The 19892-nt window shown below is 44.5% G+C and overlaps 2 protein-coding genes across 4 annotated transcripts in view; both read right to left on the reverse strand.

Moving 5' to 3' along the window:
- Positions 1 to 3228: 3228 nt before the first annotated feature.
- LOC143319436 (toll-like receptor 2) lies at positions 3229 to 6627 on the reverse strand. The gene is made up of 2 exons (XM_076728428.1): positions 6620 to 6627; positions 3229 to 5680 (listed from the first exon to the last, which is right to left on the reverse strand). The coding sequence occupies exon 2, from the start codon at positions 5670 to 5672 to the stop codon at positions 3294 to 3296; it is 2379 nt and encodes a 792-aa protein (XP_076584543.1). The 5' UTR covers positions 5673 to 5680; positions 6620 to 6627; the 3' UTR covers positions 3229 to 3293.
- A 1429-nt stretch (positions 6628 to 8056) lies between these two features.
- Positions 8057 to 19892, reverse strand: part of tmem131l (transmembrane 131 like) — a 32635-nt gene continuing 20799 nt past the window's right edge. Inside the window, exons 9-34 of one of the 3 annotated variants that reach the window (XM_076728926.1) lie at positions 18411 to 18564; positions 17049 to 17107; positions 16864 to 16969; positions 16658 to 16760; positions 16317 to 16461; positions 15988 to 16158; positions 15828 to 15897; positions 15623 to 15746; positions 15446 to 15515; positions 15232 to 15341; positions 15027 to 15096; positions 14713 to 14846; positions 14458 to 14600; positions 14183 to 14369; positions 13771 to 13956; positions 13040 to 13189; positions 12381 to 12933; positions 12174 to 12286; positions 11914 to 12083; positions 11624 to 11830; positions 11429 to 11504; positions 11118 to 11239; positions 10869 to 11001; positions 10157 to 10227; positions 9892 to 10025; positions 8057 to 8603 (exon numbers count right to left, since the gene is read on the reverse strand). In XM_076728926.1, the coding sequence (XP_076585041.1) occupies positions 8310 to 8603; positions 9892 to 10025; positions 10157 to 10227; positions 10869 to 11001; positions 11118 to 11239; positions 11429 to 11504; positions 11624 to 11830; positions 11914 to 12083; positions 12174 to 12286; positions 12381 to 12933; positions 13040 to 13189; positions 13771 to 13956; positions 14183 to 14369; positions 14458 to 14600; positions 14713 to 14846; positions 15027 to 15096; positions 15232 to 15341; positions 15446 to 15515; positions 15623 to 15746; positions 15828 to 15897; positions 15988 to 16158; positions 16317 to 16461; positions 16658 to 16760; positions 16864 to 16969; positions 17049 to 17107; positions 18411 to 18564 (3855 nt within the window). In that variant the 3' untranslated portion in view covers positions 8057 to 8309. Of the gene's footprint in view, positions 8604 to 9891; positions 10026 to 10156; positions 10228 to 10868; positions 11002 to 11117; positions 11240 to 11428; positions 11505 to 11623; positions 11834 to 11913; positions 12084 to 12173; positions 12287 to 12380; positions 12934 to 13039; positions 13190 to 13770; positions 13957 to 14182; positions 14370 to 14457; positions 14601 to 14712; positions 14847 to 15026; positions 15097 to 15231; positions 15342 to 15445; positions 15516 to 15622; positions 15747 to 15827; positions 15898 to 15987; positions 16159 to 16316; positions 16462 to 16657; positions 16761 to 16863; positions 16970 to 17048; positions 17108 to 18410; positions 18565 to 19892 lie in introns of all 3 variants that reach the window. The other 2 variants (XM_076728927.1, XM_076728925.1) reach the window with 2 other exon arrangements.

A 19892-nucleotide genomic window follows, 5' to 3' on the forward strand; every position in this document is an offset into this window, starting at 1 on the left:
GATGTACTGTAATTATTTTTAATAGAGACACAATGTCAAACAGTCAAACTGTCAATCCTGGTTTTCAAGACGGTGATAGTACACAGGGACACACCCTCAGGTTCACCTGTGGCACAGCCTCCTGCAGCGAATGATGAGCAGATTAACACTTTGCATCTTTTTACTCTCGCTGAGCGTAGAAAAGGTCAAGGTTAAAGGACAAGGCTTGTCTTGTGTTTGTTTTTGTCAACAAGTGTCATAAAAAGACCGAAACCGAAAGTGTCATCGGTCCGTCTTTCAATAGGCTCCAATGTCCCACCCCGTCTATGACCCTCAGCCCCAACACAATTACTGCTGACTGAAGAATCTCAAAAACATTCATTCATTCATCTTCTACACCCGCCTATCCCTTTTGGGGGTTGCGGGGGGCTGGAGCCTATCCCAGCTGTCAATGGGCGGGAGGCGGGGTACACCCTGAACCGGTCGCCAGCCGATTGCAGGGCAACATAGACAGACAAACAACCATTCACACTCACACCTATGGACAATTTAGAGCAGGCATCTCTAAACTATTCCACAAAGGGCCGTGTGGCTGCAGGTTTTTCCTCCAACCAATCAAGACTGAGATCAGCTGATAAAATGAGTCAAGTCTGGTGTGCTGCTGCTTGGTTGGAAAGAAAACCTTCAGCCACTCGGCCCTTTGTGGAATAGTTTGGAGATGCCTGATTTAGAGTCACCAATTAACCTAATGAGCATGTTTTTGGTCTGTGGGAGGAAGCCGGAGTACCCAGAGAGAGAGAGAGGGAGAACCCACGCATGCACGGGAAGAACATGCAAACTTCACAGAGAAAGGCCCTGCCCGACCCGGGGATCGAACCAGCGACCTCCTTGCTGTGAGGCACGCGCACTACCTGCTGCGCCACTGTGCCGCAATCTCAAAAACATTTAAACACAATTTCATTTTTAAAGAAAGTCATTGGCTGACAGAAGGGCGCTGCAGCTTTTAGCAAACGTTACTCGAACAGGGTCATATAGTGCATTTGTTGAGGACTACTTTTAGCTGTGGATGAATACATGTGCATCAGCTGGTCTTTACTAAGCCAGGTCCTAACTGCTAAATCGGTCAGCCTAGTCTTAACTTCACCCGGTTGTAGCGATGCGCCTCCATATGAACGCCCACACAACTATGTCTACGTGCACTGTGAGGATACGCTGTGAGTAGCAGTGAGACTTTTTGTCGTAAAGTCGACATAAAAGACGTGCCGTCGTCGCCGCAGCGCTGGGCTGCGTTGTTTAAAGTCATTACTATAGAAACAGTCTAGATTTTGACTTCAGCAGGTGTAACATTTACACCTGGCCTTAGCAAGGACAAGGCTTAAGCCTAAATTGTGCGACCAGACCAGGTTTAAGCCCTGTTGGTCCAGCCGGCCTCTGGTGCTGTAGTGAGTGTTTATAGCAGCAGAATCAAATTTCCTACAAAAGAAACTTCTGAAAAATTCATTGAAAATATGTCAGATATTTTGTAAAAATACAGTTTTAACATCTTCTGTCCCTGTAGTCCTTTAAAGCTCCAGAAAGCTGAACTGAAACTTAATCTGCTCTGATTTTACAGTGACATCATTTCATCAGACGGGATTATTTTTGGCGTCTTGCACAATTTTGTGTCCGCAACATTTAACCAGAAATACTTGAGATCTTTGGAAACATTGAGATCTTTATTGCAATTAAAATAAAGTGCAGTGTCGAGCCGCACAGTATGTTGTTTCTGGGAGATGCTGGTTCACTAAAATCATGAAGTTTCACCATACATACAACATGTATGTGTTAGGCGTTGGCGCCTTTGCATTTCTAAAACATACAAATGTAACACTGATTTTAAGGCTCTCAGATTAAGTCCTGCACTCCACCCAATTTTACTGACCTTTACAGACATCTGTAACTCTGTAAATATGTGCGTGTGCTTCTGTGTATATGTGTGTGTTGAGCATTGATGTGTGTTTGTGTGTTAGTGTGTGTGTTATCAGGACACCCTGACTCCCCTGGCCTGCCTGTCATCAGTATCCAGGCTTCTGTGTTGATCTTACGACTAAAGATCAATAGCAGCAATATGTCAGCTCTCAAGAGCCTGACAATGAATTACACACACTTTTAGGCACACGAGCACATGGACACACACAAACACACACACACACACACACACACACACACTGAATAATAATTTTATTTTATAATAATCATTTTTATTTTATCTTTAATATAAAATCGGTCTAGCTACAAAGGTTAAATCAGTGTTTCAGAAACTGGCGTTTTGAAATTTTTTAGTCATTTTTAACAGCTTGTTTAGAGGTTAAAGAATAGGAGGCTGTTCTACATATGTTGGAAGTGAACACACATCTAAAAACATCTGAAATAGGTTGATTTAAGAACAGTCATTCATCAGTTTGTATCAACCTAGTATTTTGTACAAATACTGTTTCATGTGGGGTCGATGATAATCAGTTCCTCTTCATTTTTCAAGAACTGTGAGGCCTTGAACTATTTCAACCATTGTCAGGAAAACAGTAGACTTGACTGTAGCCTGCTTGTTGTTACGATACACACCTTCACACTTGTATGAGACATGAATTTCCTTTTTTAAAGACATGATTTTGCTCCATTATTTTGACACATAAACTGGCCTCAGTTACAGCATGTGCTGCTGGAAAGCACCCCAGTGAAGCAGAACGATAGGCTACACATTGTAATGTTGTTAAGCAAATCAAATAAGTCCTGCACGTTTTCCACCCACTATACACCCCAACCAGCCTCCTGCAATGTGGGTACATTAATGAAATGCCTTATACACTAGAAAAAAACTTCCTCAGTGTTGGTGAGGCTCCAGCCACTGCAGCCCTGCATAGGATAAGCAAGCTGTTTAAAGAATGAATGGATGGATATAACACGTACTGAGGAGGGACCGTTCAGAGCCGACCACAGATACAACCCTGATTCAACAAAAATTCATAAAGAAACATAAATAAAAGACAGAAAGAAATCATTTGCAAACTGTGTTTACTGACACCAGTTTTACAGTGTTCCTGAGTCCATGTAGTAATCTTCTTTATACAATCATGTGTTCACAAAGTGGTGAACCTCGCTCATGAACGACTGAGCCTTTCCATGATGCCCCTTAATACCCAATAGCGTTTCAACTTTTGTGGAATTGGGCTTGTGTTTTATTGAGATAATCCATTTTTACTGAACTGAAATTACTATGGAAAAGCTTTCAAATGTTAACGATAAAAAAAGAAAAACTGCAATGCAAAACTCTTGTATTATATGCCCTCAGTTTCTTTTTCATGGTTTCCATCATCAGTCTCAGGTCTTCTGATAGCTGTTCTCAAGCTTTGCCAGAACCTGGGGATCTGGTTGTCATCATCAGGCCACTCCAGGTATGTCCTGGAGTTCATCACTTTCCGCAGCTTACAGAACCTTTTGGGGATGGTCTCCGTGTCAATGGGCTCCAGCAGAATCAGCACAACTGCGTCGTCGTTTTGGTCAAACAGTCTGAAATGGGTGTAATCCAGCTCGTACTTGCACCATTCACTCCTGACAAAATGCTGAGAAAGGACAAACAGAGTTCTGTGACTCTTCTCTATGGCGTCCATGATGTTGTCTAGGATCCAGCCTCCAGGAACGAAGTCTCTCTTGTGGAGGCAGAGCTGGAGAGGAGGATCGGCCTGCTCCAGTTCTGGGACCAGATGTGCTTCCACCCAGCCAGAGTCCATTTCACTGTAGGACACAAAGGCGTCATACTCGAGCTCTCCCTTTTTTAACTTTGGCTTCCTCTTAGCTCTCAGCCAGGCCCAGGTCATCCTCATGTACCACACAACGTTGAATCTGTGACACAAACCTGCGATGAGCAGACACACTGCCAGGATGCCTAAGCAGAGTAAAGAAAAAGATAAAGCAGTGTGGCACTCAAACACTGATAACCTCGCCTCTGCCACACGCTGTCCTCTCATGGCATCAGGGGAGTCGCAGATGTACGAGTTGAGCTTATCTCCGATCATGACTCGACTCATGTCACTTGTCATGAATGCGACCAATTCACATGAACAGACATACGTGTTGGCACCAGCCTCTAGACTTGTCAGATTACTGTAATCATTCAGATTCTTACTGCTGATCGTGTGCAAGGCGTTGTTTTGAATGGAGAGAAACATGAGACGGGGGTATAAACTCCCTTCGGGCAAACTACTGAGCTTGTTGCCAGAGATGTGTAACTCTGTGAGAAAAGGTAGTTCGATGTTGAACACGGTCAAAGTATTGTGCGATACGTCGAGGACGCGTAAACTTGTCGGCAAACAGCTGGTCACTTTTTCCAAATGTGTGGATGAGAGGTTTAAGAATTGGAGACTCGGCGGCCAGTAACAAGTGTCCGGCATGCTGTGAAACGCATTTTCACTCATGTCGATGTTCTTGAGCTTGTGTCGTTTGGTGAAGAGGTGGCTGTTGATTGACTGCAGGTGATTCCTGCTGATGTTGATGGTTTGAAGATTCCAATGATGGCCTTCGCCATCGCACATCATTTGGCTGAGGGTCAGGTCAGTCATAATGTTGTCACTGATGTCTATGTACTCCATATTTGAGAGATCGACAGAGGGTGCACAAGGAATGGCGAACAACTTGCAGTGAATCACAGACACCCTTCGCACCACTTTCAGCACAGGTTGGAGGAAAGGGAGGACTGGGAAACTGTAAAACCGAGGGACATGAACGTTTCTGAAAAAAGCCTCCTCTAAATGCTGTATGATTGGGACACTGTCACCAATATAGGTTAAGGAGAATTTTACATCTTCAAGTGCAAACATAGTTAGATTGGAGTGTGACAGCTTATTCAAAAGTTCCACACAAGCTCTGGTTGTAATGTTAACATTTTTTAGGATAACACGTGTTGTTCCGCCATCATAAACCCTTTTAATCGGGGACATTTGAGCTGCAGTGCCGAAAACCGTGTCGATGAATGTCAGGGTTGTGTTTGGGTGTGCAACATCAGACAGTATAGCTTCTACAAGTGGTTGATTGCTCATGAATGGACGATTCAGGCCGAGTGCTACATATTTAATCAGCCCAATGTCTCTCAAACTTCCTTCTGCATAGGCCTGGAGATTCTGTCCATCAAAAACAACCTCGTCAAGTGCACTAAGGCCAGAAAAGTCACTTTTTCTGATGGACTGAAGGTGAAGTCCACCAAAGCGTAGGGTCTTTAAGCTCCTCAGTGGCAGGAAAAGATTGCCTTTACCAAGCACTTTATACTGGTTCCCCAAAAGGTTCAAGTGCTGCAGAGAAAAAAGGTTCTCAAACCATTCTGCAGACAGCGTTTCCAGTCTGTTGAAGGACAGGTCCAGTTTCTCCAAATTAGCCAGGGGGACAAATGCGTGCTCATGGATCGTATTGATTAGGTTGTTGTTCAGGATCAGAGACCGTAAACTGACAAATGCTGCAAAGTAATTTTTCATGATTGTCCTCAGTCTGTTGAATGAGAGATCGAGTTCAGTGATGAACTTTGAGGGCGCCGCAGGGACTTCCCTCAGCCTCTGCCTTGAGCAGTTGCAGGACGTTTGTTGACAGTTATGACACTGTGGTCTGGAGAGCGAGAAGCTTTGATGTTTTAGCAGAAGGACAAACATGAGAAGTGTCAGGATTGGCATCTTGAGCCCTATAAAATACAAAAGAAAACCTCAACAGTCAGATACAAAATACAGCTGCCAGCTGGGGCTAATACGCTGGCATACATGTGATTGCATTGATCAAACTACCCTCTGCGTCATCGGAACTACATATTAACTACAAATACCAGAACCCTGAAGGGAAACCAGCCATCATTCAGTTTATTACTTCCCCCTGCACTTTGCTCTGTGCGACACAGCAAAAGGTTTTCCCTGCAAAAAGCTTATTATGGAGTGTGAGTTTGGAGTGTGTGTCTGAAGTTTTTGTGTCTTTTTATGTGTTTAAGGGATCACACCTGAATGTTGTATGGTCCCCTTGCACTGTATGGCCAGATTCATGCAAATATTAACAATATTAACAATACAAATATTAAATGCAAATATTTAAAATTAAATTCCTGTGGTTCTCACTTACAAACTATTAATCTGTTGTTTTTGTTCCACAAATGACACAAACTCCAAGCTCTTGAGCTAAAGTGTTACTGTCCTTACCTACAGTTTAGTACCTGCATCTTTATTTAAAATGGCAAACACCTGCATCACAGGTGTCCAGTTATACTGTGCAGTTACTAAAAAATAATCCACACCTGTCAGCCAATCAGAATTGGGAATTTATTTATGCTATGGCATAAAATCAGCGAATACATTTTTAAAAAGTGATTATACATTATTTAAATTTGCTTGTAATACTGGTTTGCTATTTCTACAGTTTTTGTTGATTCTGAATGCAAATGAGGAATTAATGTGCAAATTTAAAATGGATCTGCAAAATTATGAAAAAAAGACTTTTGGATTTGGGGTAGCTTTTTAAAATGTGACCTGGTTTAATTATTATCTATAATTGCAGACTGAAAAAGTCTATAATGACACACTCCACATTGTAAAGCCTGACAGAGGACTGAATTTTAAGTAATGAATGAACTAAATACCTTGATGCGTCTCGATGTCTTTCAGCTGCACTGTCTTGTCCTTGTCAGCACAGTCAGGGTGTGAATCGTTTTCTGCATCACTTCTCTACTTTGCAAATGCTTTCGACATGCCTCTTAAATGTTTTGCCACAGTAGGGAAATAAAATGACTGTTTCCTGGCAGAGCTTTAGGATGAGGTGATCCCCTGAGTAACAGTTGTGTTGTTGGTTTGTGTGGTTTCACTGTGTGTTGGACAGACAGAAAAAAAAAAGGAAGTGTTTGAGGTGGATCAGCGCCTGCAGCAGAGCGACGCCTTTTTCTGTCAGGTTGCTACACAACTAATGGACGCTCTTGTATCTGAGCAGAATATTTATTCTCAAACGAATGACTAAAACATTAAAGAGAACTTTGTTCTGCTGGGGCTGAGAGACACAAACGACCTTATCAAGCAACGTGCATCAGTTAAGACTTGTAGCTGCCTGTAGGTGTGGATGTGAATGTGTGGTTTAGCCCTGAGAGAAAACGTCTAACACACTTATGGTCCAATGAGAGCTGAGAGAGGCTGCAGGCCCTCGTTCCTGCAGGGGGAACATGGGTATAAACTGCCTAATTATTGTCTCTTCTTAGCTGGTTGTATTTGTTGCAATTAGTTTTTATTATTGAAATACTAAAGCTGTAACTAAGTCTGTCTGGTTGGGGGAAGCAGTTTTTTTTTTTTTAACAAAAAGGTCTGAGACTTGTGATGTCATTAGCCCACCTGTCTGTCTGTCTAGAACCAAATTCAGTGTTTTAACGACTAATTTAAAAGGGCTGTGGAAGTGTAAGAACACCTCTACAAACATCCATTTCTCAAAATTTGTCATAAGACATAATACTCAGCCTATGGAGAGTCGTCTGTGACTTTAAAGTAGCCCTGGTGATGCCAGCAGTGTCATAGTGTGTGACACACAGAGCCTTTAACAGGCAGGGAAAGACATTTTGAGCTAAATTTGTGGAAATCATAGCTTGAATCTGTGTTGTTTCTTCTCTTCTAATTCAGTTTTGTGGATATTTTAGAGAAGTGTGTTTTCTGTGTTTTTTTTTTTTTTTTTTAAATGACAGAATCAAATCAAACCAAATATAGGATCCAGTGTTTTTGGAGCTTGACTAAGTATAAATCAGCGTCTCTCAGCTTGGGCTGCAAATTTAGACTCCCAGCATTTTAAGTTGTAGTATTTTATTGTAGAATCACAGAGTAGAGGCTTTTCTGAGCAACTCAAATTTGATAGTTTTTGGTCGATGTACCTTGTTAATGTAAGTAATGTACACCTGAGTCTGAGGTGTTTCAGTGTGAGCTTTGAGAGGATGAAACAAAAGCGATGACCGATGAAGGGACTTGTGGGATGACAAATAGTCCAAGAGGCAAGCAATGAAATAAAGTTAACTACTGCGTTCTGTATGCGAGAAAAGGCTCAAATGTTGTTCAAGTACAAAACCTTTTTTTTATTTTCTATGATCAAAACTGCAAAACATCTAGAAAAATATACAACAAATGCTTAACCTTTCACAACATTTAACATTTGAAAATGGGAACATAAAAGAAAAGGAATATTCACATTTTCCCCCATTAATGATAAAAGAACATTCATTTTTATTTCCTTTCTTTTACATATCAATGTTTTATATGTTTGCAATTATACTTAAGGTCTGCCATTTTGACTTTTTCTTTATTTTAAACGTCTCCACAGTAGCCGGAGTCGTTGGAGAGCTGTGAGTTGGAGCTGCGGTTGGAGGAAGAGTTCCATATGTCCAGGTTCATGTGCGGGCCAAACAGGTTGAAGCTGGAGTACTGGATGGGTGCGCACCTCCCCTCTGGCTCCCGGCTGAAGGGAGAATGAGGCGGGGTGATGGGGGACACGGGGGACATCGGGGCCGATCGCTCAGGTTGGAAGTGGCTCTGGGGCGTCCAGATGGAGCCAAAGAGACTGGACATGGGGGACAGGCTGCGGGTACCCGAGAAGTATGGCTGCAGAGGACAGAAAGAGAAGCATTAGGAGCTGTTACGATGCAGTTTCTGAGCTGCTGAAGCAGGTTAGTGTGTAGAACAAAGCTGTCTGAACTAACGTAGGCCAGTGCTCAACTTCCATGACCTTTTCTAACCTCACCTGCCACTGTGCTCTGCTATCATTGGCTGTTTGGCTGCCTGTTCCCTGCAGAGATGACCTGGCTGTCGTTTCTCAGCTTTTACATCGTGCCTCTCCTTTTCAGCTAATTTTAAAATGACCTTCCCCTCAAGTAAACAAGTTTCTCCCCATCAGCAAAAAAGTCCTTTCACTGGCTGTTGCAATAACTAGTGGTTACGATACATGCCAGGTAACATCCAGTCCCCCTGTGTACACTGTGCAAAAACGAGAAGCCGCAAGAAGTTTATAAAAGACAGTCTATTAGACCAAACGTTCTTGTTCCTCATTTCTGCTCAGACACAGCGAGCAGAGTGACGAAAGTACAAGAGCTGACAGCTTCCTTCAAATGGTGCATGAGTCACAACAGAGGAGCTGCTGCGGCCTTCGAGCTGTTCAGTATGACACAAAATCATCCAGTTTTAGAGCAAATCTGAGTGTTAATGTGTGCATCACAGGAGTTCAGGGGGGTTTCAGCAGACACAGGTGAGGCAGCAGGTTAATGAGGAAGTTAGTGCTAATTACAGGTTACAGGCGGCACGCTGCTTTCTCATTGGTTCACGTTACACACTCACGCACGTGTCGTGTGGCATTTCCACAAGTTTCTTTTTTCTAACGTACGTCTGATTGTGGTGAAATCACAGACGCAGTCTGTTGTGTCAGCAACAGTAATTCCCCCTTTATTTGCCGCCAGTATTTTTATCAGGATTCAGTGCTGTTACTTCACACTGTTTCTTCATTCATATCAAGATTTTACCGAAATCTACGTCTTCATGTTTTCATTTCAAGATTAAGTAACTTTAACCACATCCTCTACATGCATATTATAAGCGCAAATGTGTGCGTGTGTGGAACTTCACCTTTCAGACCTCTTGATTTATGGTTTTTTTTGGGGGGGGGAAATCATTACAAAAAAAAAACCTCAATGAAAACTCAATAAGATGAAGATCTGTGCCTGCAGAAGAATCACACTGGGTTCTTGGAAATAATTAATAATGGAGATTTCTCACTAAACCAATTCAGAAAATACTATGCAGATATAATCCATAATGACAATGATTAGTTGCAGCTGTACGACATAAATCCACTCTGCTGACTGTCTGAACGTGTCAGTTTAATGCTGAGACTCATCACCTTGCTGCCCACGCAGGCTGCTGTGTCCCAGGTTGAGGGCGATTCCTGAGGCTGTTCCTCACTCCAGCTGGTCTGACTGCTGTGAACGTTCTGACCCTCCTGACAGGGAAAACCACTGGGAAATGTTCCATTACCTACAAGACGAGTGCAACGAACAAATGCTGAACTTTAAGGAGGCAGAGTGGATGCCTGTTCCAGGAACAGTTTCAAGTGAGTACAGTGTCATTTAAATGCACAACTGGACGACTGTAGAAGAGGACTGTACCTGTGTAGTTGCTGTCCTCGCAGTAGGTGTAGGGACTGTTGCACTGGCTGTTGGCACTACTCCAAGTAAACCTGCAGGAAACAAGGAAACGTGATCCGACAGTTTAAACAGGGACAGATAAAACACCTCCTGCAGCACGGGATGCTAATTATTCAAACTGCAAACCTGTATCTGTTACCAGGTCAGATCTGCAGTATGTGCTCATTAACAGGGGTGAAGCTCTGTGAAGGCTTTTAGATGAGTCCACACATCGACCACAGCAATACAAGCGCTTTCATTCAGGGGGTAAAAGTTCAATTTCTTATTTCTGTCACAAAAGAAGCAACTCATTGTCCTCCCATCACGTGTAAAATACAAAAAAACTTAACTTAGACTTCCTTTAAGCTGCAACTAAATTTTTTGGGTCTTTAGAGGAAGAAGAACCCCTAAAAAGCTGGTAATTACAGAACATAACACTGTTCTGGTGAATGTTAGCAAACAGTTTCCTCCATTCACATCCAGCACACACAACGTTAGCCTTCATTTGGTCCTCGTCCATCTGATAAGTCCGACATTCACTCTCTCATTAGCTCTGTGTCCGTCTCCACCGGCTCCCGAGGGAAACATCTGTCTCTTCAGACTGTTTTATGTCTGACTTTCTTCATCACTGACTGACTGTCTGCTAAAAATAGTCGTGAGTAGAGTTTTAACAGACATGCTTTCAGACACCCACCCATTGTACGACGCTGTGGCTGCTGGCTGAGGTATGTAGGGCAGAGCTTCGGTGGCGTTGTATCTGAACTCATTGGTGAGGGGGATGGATGGAGCCGACCACGTCTCTTCAGGCAAATACTGACCTGCCAGGTCTGTGGGAGCACACGACAGCTTTCCGTTAGTGATCAGATGCAAAAGCCTTTTATGCTTCAGACATGAACAGGTGTTGATTTCAGATTTTACTTAAAAACAGCAAGCCTGTATTTACTGTGAATGTCTTTATCCATGTTCCTGTCCACTCCTGCAGCAACAGCAGCGAAACTCGGGGCAAAGCTGGAGGCTGTGAGATCTGGGCTTTGGCACTGGTCTTTACGGTACAAGCTGTTCATGCTGAACACAGAGAAGACAAAGGTTACAGGTTAAACAGGAGACAAAAACAACTTTCCATATTCAAATAATATATAATATATAACCCAGAGATTGTCATCAGTGACCTGACCTCGCTGCAAAGTGGATAAACAGAAACACTTTGAACAGGCTCACACAGCCTGTTCTTCTGTCCAGGTGTCTGTGACTTACCTGAGAGCCTTGTGGTTATTCATGGTCTGGTAGCAGTCTCGCTCTACTGGGTAGACACCGTACTGCATGGAGTCCCCTGAAAACAAGACGAGCATCAAAATAATGTAATTCATCACTGTCATCTGTGATAAAACACCAGCTACAGTCTGTGGCTGTGTGTGTTCTTAGAGGAAATGATGCTCAGGTGTTCTTTACTTTTTCTAGATGAGGTAGTGCAGGCGTGTGTTCGGGCACTGGGGTCTTTTTCTCCCTCCATGCTGCTTGCGCTGCTCCAGCTGCCCCAGCTCCCTCTGCTGGCCCTCACGCTGCCCGACGAACTGCCGGAGTCCGAGCCCGACTCGCACACCCCGCCGCCGCGGCGCTCTGTGGTGCACTTCCGTCGAGCACGAGCGGGACACACACCTGCTGGACATCGACAGGGCAGGTGAGATGAAAATCGAGTGCTGAGTTAGTAAAGAAGCAGAGAGCTGCGAGCGGACACCCACCGTTCTGTTTGAGGGAGCTCTCGGCACTCTGTCCCGGCTTTGGCGTTTCTGACTTGGCGCCGTTGAAGCAGCGGTTCCTGTTTCGGGTTCCACTGATGTTACGGTCCCCTGTTTTCCAGTCAGGTTCTTTCTCCCTCTCTGGCATCACTATTACATTGTGCTCAGGAGCACTAGGGCAGGAATCAGACAGAATGAATAAATGAATATCAGACTAAAGGTAAACTGATTACAGATGTAATTAAAGGTCAAGTGAGGTCTACCTAGAGACATTTTCTGTCTTCCTGCGACTCCTCTTTCCCTTATTATTTCCTGAAGCAGTGCCAGTCTCTGCACTCTGTGCTTTCTTTTTCTGGCTTTTCCCGTCGTCTCCCAGCTGGAGAGAGAGAAAAAAATATTGATGGTAGTTTTTAAAGTGGAGGATCAGATCATATCAGTGAGAGATGAAAGTGAATCAGTGCATTTCTTACCTCCATTTCAGAAGCGTCCTTTTTCTCGGAGTCGTTCTTCTCTGCGTAGTGCTCAGTGCAGCTCTTCTCGACCGGGCTGCACACCAACAGGCCTGGTCTTGGTCCTGGACTCAATGTGACGTTATCTGGGAAACCAGCAGGCGTTTCCATGGGAAACATAACTTCTGCTGGCGCTCTATCTTCTATAGTGCTGTGGGGCTCTTCTTTTAAGTCTGCTGATGTCTTTTTGTCCAGCTCACTGATGAAAGCTGGCTCGTTGTTGTTGCAGATATCGGGGTCTGGGGTCAGGGGAGGGTCCGGCATCAGGTCCTCGTGCTCTTCATCCATCGTCACAGCACTGGTTGCTGCTGTGGACAAGCTGGTCTTGTATTTGGTGTAATATAGTGAAACCTTGTGTTTCTTCTGTGGCTGGGACGGGGTGACCGAGGAGCCTCTCTTTGAGGATTGAGGACGCGGGGCGGGGCTGTTGGCCAGGGCTGGAGAGCCACGCCCCTTACCTTTGTCTGAGGTGTGACAGGTGTCCACATAGCTCTTACAACTGCCCTTTGTTTTACTGTGCAAACAAGACACAGAAATGACAAATGTAAGAATTTTCACACCACAAAAATCCACTTCCATCATTTATCTTTATGCAAATTTAGAGTCTTTGAAAAACATACTTTACTCCATTGAGTGTGATGTTATTGGAGGAGCCGTTATCCCGGGACAGGGCGGAGTTGTGGTTGCTTCTGATGCTGGGTGTGGAGAACTCATTCAGGATGTACTGGGCCTGATGGAAGGCCATCAGACACACACCGAAGAGGGAGAAGCTGAAACACAAACAAATACAACAGATTCAGTCAGAGCATGAAGCAAACCGTCGAAATGTTGCAAGAAAGAAAATGAATCTTGTTTCCATCAAATGGTTTTTGAACTGATAAATTAGGCTATGCAAAGGGTGGTTTAAGCTACGTTACACATGGCTGGATCAGACGGTGAGAAGAAGACATCGTGAACCAGAAACAAAACCACGTCTGTCACCGCCCAATAAACCTCACAGAAGAAGGAACGAAACCAGTCAACTTGGCCATCTATAAGAGAAAAATGGACTTCTTCTCTTTGGGCAGAAACCAGCTGATCAGTCACGCTGAGTTAAATGTTCGTTCCGTCAGAACTTATTTGGAAAAGGTGTTTCCATCTCTCACTAAGTGCATTAACTCTTTTTGTAAGAAGGTCAAAAACCACCCCAAGCAAGCGTAAAAACTGTTTGCAAGATTGATGAAGTTTTTTCAAATTTTGCTGCTTCCACCAACCTTTCCTCGTGTGATACCTCAAAATGTGCATCAAAACGTTGACAGAAACATGGCTAATGAGGCAGAAGAAGCACATCTTTATTCCTTCTCAAACTAACCATGTGAAGATGAGGGTGACCACCCAGAAAGTTTCCTCCCAGCTGGGGCCGGGAACCACCTGAGCACAGAGAGGCAGCATGTGGTGGGGCAGCGTCACATTGAGGGTGAACGGGAAAGAGGTGCCGCGGGAAGTCACCAGCGTGAGGTCCCGGATCACCCAGGATGAGGTGAAGTCTGGGGTGAACCTGAGGACGCAGGCAGGCAGGCAGAGACAGTGAGGGACAAGGACATGGACATGGAGGGCAGAGAGGAGTGAACAGGAACAGAAAGATAAAAAAGGAAGAGGGAGGTACACATTGCATAAAGATGTGAAAGAGGAAGAAAGTCCATCTTAATTCTAATATGCAGCACTGAAGTGTTGAATAAAAGAAATCCACTGGAAGTCGATACGACAGGCTGCAGTCCACTTACGCGATGGTGATCTCAGAGGAGCTGTTGTGATCGAGGCTGAAGGGGCGACACTGCAAAACCTCGAAGCCGAATCCCTGACACTTATATCCATTTATATTCATGGACATGACTGTCAGAGGAAGCTCTCCTGCATTCTCCACCTTGAAACTCTTTTTGATGGCGAAGAGCGGCTTGTTTGTGCGCAGGCCTACGAGGGACAGGCAGCGACGTTAAGTCGTTTGTTCGAAAGCGACGAGCGGCCACTGAACTTTACGAAGGTTAAACATTCATCTCACCATCCCGACACTCCATCAGAGTCGACTGAGGGACGTTGAAGCGCAGAGAGGCTGCGGGGCCAGGCAGTTTGCCTCCAACTCTTAGCAGCTCTTTGGCCCCGTGGCCCTGCACCGTCTTCATGTCAAACACTGTCAGGTTGTTTCTGAAACACAGAAGACAAAGACCATGTTTGACAGAACTCAGTCAACATGCTGGACACAAACACAAACACACATATTGAAAAGACAAACTCATCCACTAATATGACTCAGTACCTGATGACGAGAATGGTAGTGGTGGGCTTGTGGTCAGTGGGAGTGAAGACCACAGCGACTTCCCTGGCCTCCCAGGGCTGCAGCAGCAGACGCAGGACACCACCTCCTTTTACGTCCTCCACATTCTCACCCGCCTGCACACAAACACACAGGAGGAGGGGAAAAAGGTTGGGAGGGAAAGTGACATGAGCATTACTGAGGCACAACAATGGCGGTGTTGTCTGTGACTTCAATCAGTTAATTCTTTTATAGGAGCTGAAAAGTAATGAGTAAATACGAAAAGATTATTTCTGAGGAGCACTCTCAGGATTTACCTTTGGGGGAGAAGCCAACAGAGAAAACTCTGTAGTGCTGATGTTGACAGAGAGGGGGCTGATATTAAACCTGCCAATCAAAATAGAGAAAACAGTCTGACAAAGCAACGAGAGGGATGCGCTGGAGCAACGCGGTGCAATGCTCCAAACAGCCAAGCCACAGAACAGCTGAATCGGTATCAAATGTATGATCTCAGCAGGGTACCATTTGGTTAGGAGGTCCAGGGCCTCCAGGGGGGCAGGGTACAGCGAGAGGATTCGAATCTCCACAGAAACCACTGAAGAGGAAGGATTCTTCACCGTGAACGTCTTCACCTGAAACACATGAAAGCTAATGTTTTCTTTGTGCTGCAGACAAATGTCACAGATTATAGAATATATGCATCATTTTTAGTGGAAAATCATTAAGTTCTGCCCACCTTGCTCTCGTTGACGGGAGTAGCACCAAAGTCCAGAGGAAAGGACGTCTCTACGGGGAGTCTGGGCCACCTGAGAAGACCAAAGGATTTACATGGTTAATGACATTACTGTAGTGGTGCATTACAAGAAGAACAAAGGTATGAAAGAGACAGCTGTGTGCTGCTTTGAAGGCTGACCTGCAGGGCAGCTTGTCTTTGTGGCTCTGCCATCGAGAGCAGAGCTCAGCAGCCAGTTTGCTGTCCACAGCCCAAGACGACGAGGAAAAGTCTGGGAGGAGGGAACGCTGCCACTCTGAACGACCTGATGGGAGACCAGAGAGAACATTAATACACGAACAATAAAAAACTCTCTTTTATCACAACCTTTGGTGCGATGCCTCACCTGTTTCAGACAGTCTGAGTGGGCAAGGTCGTCCACACTCTCGCTCTGCCTCAAACATTGCTTCCCCCTGCTGGCAGACACATCATCTGTTACCACACCCGATCCCATGCACTGATGCCCAACCCAACACACTAAGTGGCCACTACAGCTGCCATGTTACCTTGAAAGGAGTTGAGTGAAAGTAAAGGGGGATATGCAGGGCTGTGCCCAGGCTGGTGTCCAGACTCAGAGTGGACAGCTGGTTGACAGGCAGGGCCCTGCTGAGCAGCTGGAGGGACAGGATACGCCAGCAGCCCTGAGGAACTGTGAGTGGGCCGCTGAAGTTCATCACCTGACAGACAGGGGGCAGCAGAGGCGTTACTGTCAAATCCTGATCATATGAGAACAGGGTGTCCTTTGCTCATGTCAGAATTCATTTGACATAAACTAAGAAAGTGTTTGTTGTACTCAGATCTGCTTCCTGTCATTTCATCAGGCGGTGGTGAATACCTTCATTACTCCCTGCAGCTTCTGTGAGAGACTGGCGTTCATCACAGTGAGGGGCAGCAGGAGAGAATGTGTCAGCCACAGATCCACTTTGTCTGCATCTCTTTGCTTCACCTGGAACAGGCTGAACAAATCCCCCTCGGTCCGTCTGCAGGCAGCAATGACAAAAGGATTACTGCATGTTAATGACACTTTCTAAGCACTAAGGACAGTAAATATGTGTACTTCCAGGTGCTCGCCACGAGCTACAACCAGTGTTTTCATCTTGTGTGTCACTTAAGCTTTATTTCTAATGGTTTGTGAGGACAACACGAGCGTGAAATGGCAAAAGGTCTCAACATCACCTGTGTGTGATATGTAGTCCAGGGAAGCTGTGGGTCGTCCGGTTTCCCAGAATCGTTAAACTGATATGACTTGTGCATTTCCTTCTGTGACCTGGCAATGAACCTGATACAAGAAGCAAAATTGTCGCTGGTAAAATATTCCAAGACACTGGGGTTGAATGCAATTGCACTTCGAAGAAATGATATGAAGTGAAATGAGTTTTCACCTCTGCAGGCAAGTGCAGCCACTTCAGTGAAGTTTTTTGCTTCTGGTGTCAGCAGAACCTGATTAAATTCCAGGCTGGCCTCCACTTTTGATAGGACCTGCATGTCCTGGGGATATGAATCATCTTGTCAGAGTCTATAAATTGCTTCCTATAATATCCATCATATAGCAAAACAAAGACCTCACCTTTACATCAAGCTTCTTGCTTCCAGAATTTAACATATAAACTCCTATTTTTGGCTCGCCTGTAAAAAAAAAAACCAAAACACATAGATATATATATCAGACAAGTAACACCAGTGCACATACATGTACAGTATAACATACTAAAATGATTGATATCTGTACACAGTTCTATGTGATCCTCGTGTATGTACAAATCTACATTTTCAGCTGTGGAGAGGTCCCACTTGCGTTCTTTAGACAACATGCTGAAACCTGCTTGCTGAGGCAAAGACAGATTTCTTGAACAAAGCTTTGATAGAAATGATAAAAAGTGAAAATGAAAAATGACCACCATGTTCACAAACAAGTTAGAACAAGACTGTGAGCCAAGTCACGACCTGCTGCCGGCAGAAATCGTCTTTATGTAAAAACTGTGACATGTTTGGTGTGCTGATGTGGTCAACAGCAAAGATCGTGAGCAGTCATAACCAAAGTGTCTGCAGTGACTGTACACCAATGCAAACACTGCAGCTGATTTCTTTTGATCTCCAGGCTCTGTGTTACTCTGTCAGGATTTGTTTTCACAGGATGGGGAAGGCACAACCCACCCTACTCTGCCTCTGATTGGCTTATCCTGATATTCATGACTGTCCATCCTTCCTGACACCCAGCAGAGCAGAAGTAGTGTCTTCTTATATTTCTCTCAAAACAGTAGTAAAATATTAACGCTCTCTTCTGCCCTCCTGTCAGGAAGTTTTAGATGTAGATTCAGGAGACCTTCATTAAGTCTACCTCTTGTCTCAAAATCTAAACACTATTTTACCCTTTTGGACTTTTGCACTGATAGTGGTCAACCACAGAAACAGCTCAAGAAGATAAAATATGTTTTGTGGTTATTTGAGCAGAGGCTGAAGAAACAGCAAAACACTCATGTGAAACTAGATCTTTCACTGTTTTACTGCGTTACTCATGTTTAACATCCTGTTATTACATCCATGCAATATCTTGTCCAATAGTACTTTTTTTTTCCCTTAATGGGCCGTCTGTGTTACATATTTTTCTCCACTGTACTTAATTATCCATATCTGTGCAATTTCACAAATTTTCCATTTTCAATATTTTTTTCTCACTCCTTTTGTGTACAATATACATATATACAGTTGCTTTCTTGTATCTGTATTTTCATTCTCCATCTCCTTTTTATTCCTGCTGCTATTGCTTGTTGTCTGTAATGCAGGGATTAATAAAGTTATGTGTTATCTTACGTTTCTCTTTCCACACTGAAGTATCATTTATGAGGACAAATCAGTCCTTTAATGACGCTGTGCAGTCACATGCCGATTTGCATCCAGACAGTGGGTCACATTGGTCAAACAAACCCACCTACTGCAGCCTGTCCAGCAGCAGGGGCCACCAGCAGCACCAAAATGTGCTCAATGACGTAAGGCTTGAGCTTGTCCAGGTCAGCGGGCCGGTCACCACGCGCAGACAGATTAATCTGCAGACTGAGGCGCTCCTCACTCTGGAGGCAGGACCCCTGGGATGGGACAGGAAAGGCATACCAGTCACGCACCAAGCAGAAGGAGAAGCATGTGAACAATGAGGAGTAATTCGAGAATTAAGGAATTTAGGACATTAAAATGGAAACTAAAATAAAGCAACAAAAAAGAAGTTCAATTTGGATCTTTAAGGCAAAAAAATGTGAACAGGGAAAGCAAATGGGGATGGAAGTGTGACTTATTTTCTTTGCCATGACAGACAGATGCATGCTGTACTTTGACAGACAGACACAAGCAGGCGGTAACCTCCCACCCCACCCTGTGACTAACACCCCACTGGAGCTGACACATCAGTACTGGAAGAGTGCAAATCTCACTGCAGACTGGGGCTCATCTCAGGGTGAATCAGCGCTTGACGACCTGCAGACAGATGCCCTGGCTTGGTGCCACTGGGGCTCAAGGATGCAATAGCAGACTTAATCCCTTGAGACCCAGGCTACTGCTAACTTCCTGTAAGGCTCAATTAATCTGCGAGCAGCGCAGACGCTCACCAAAGGCCACTTCTCCATTTTGTTAGCGACACTTGAAAAAGAGCTGAAGAGCAGGTGTCGATCTTGGGTGCGAGCCAAAGGTCGCAGCTGGAACACTCGTGCAACAGAACGTCAGGATGATTTCAGTCTGCATAATTATGACGACACAGTCAGGTTGTCTACAGACACCTCTTGCATCATGTGTGTTGCTCCACACGAGCGCTGGGAGCCACGCTTCAATTATAGAGTCTCTTGAGAAAGCAATTAAAAGTCTGGCAAGAGATCTCACCCTCCTCAGGGGTTCTGGAGAAAACAGAAGGCGCTCAGATGACAAGCCCGGCTGTCTGTCTGAGCAGAGGGCAGCCACTCTAAAACTCAGCGACAAGACGGGTGAAAACACTGCAAACTATGAACAAACTAAAAATGGTGTGTTTTTCCTCAAAGTCTGCCCTCTGCCCTCCCTTGTCATGCTCGGACTGCTTGCAAATTCAGGAATGTTTTAATTAGCAAGTGCAACTCAGTGTAATGTCACAATTTGTGTTGTTACAAGAGGGCCGAGTGTCTGGTTAAAGCAGGTTCAGAGTCTCCTCTGTAAAACAACTGCATTTGAGTTCTCAGTTCTGATGTCATTCATCCTTTGTGGTGTGAAGACATGACGGGTCAGAACTGACAGCAAGGGCTGATGAACTTATATGCAATTATATCAGTTCCATTCCCCTCCACTCACTCTGTGTCTCGGATGTTTGAGCTTCACTGTGCAGAGAGATGCCTTTGCAAAGTTTGACGCTTGAAGCCTGTTTTCACTTTCATCAGCTGGAGGAGGAAAGTTTCTCTGT

The sequence above is a fragment of the Chaetodon auriga genome, chromosome 4, assembly GCF_051107435.1.
Source record: "Chaetodon auriga isolate fChaAug3 chromosome 4, fChaAug3.hap1, whole genome shotgun sequence".
Classification (NCBI taxonomy): domain Eukaryota; kingdom Metazoa; phylum Chordata; class Actinopteri; order Chaetodontiformes; family Chaetodontidae; genus Chaetodon; species Chaetodon auriga.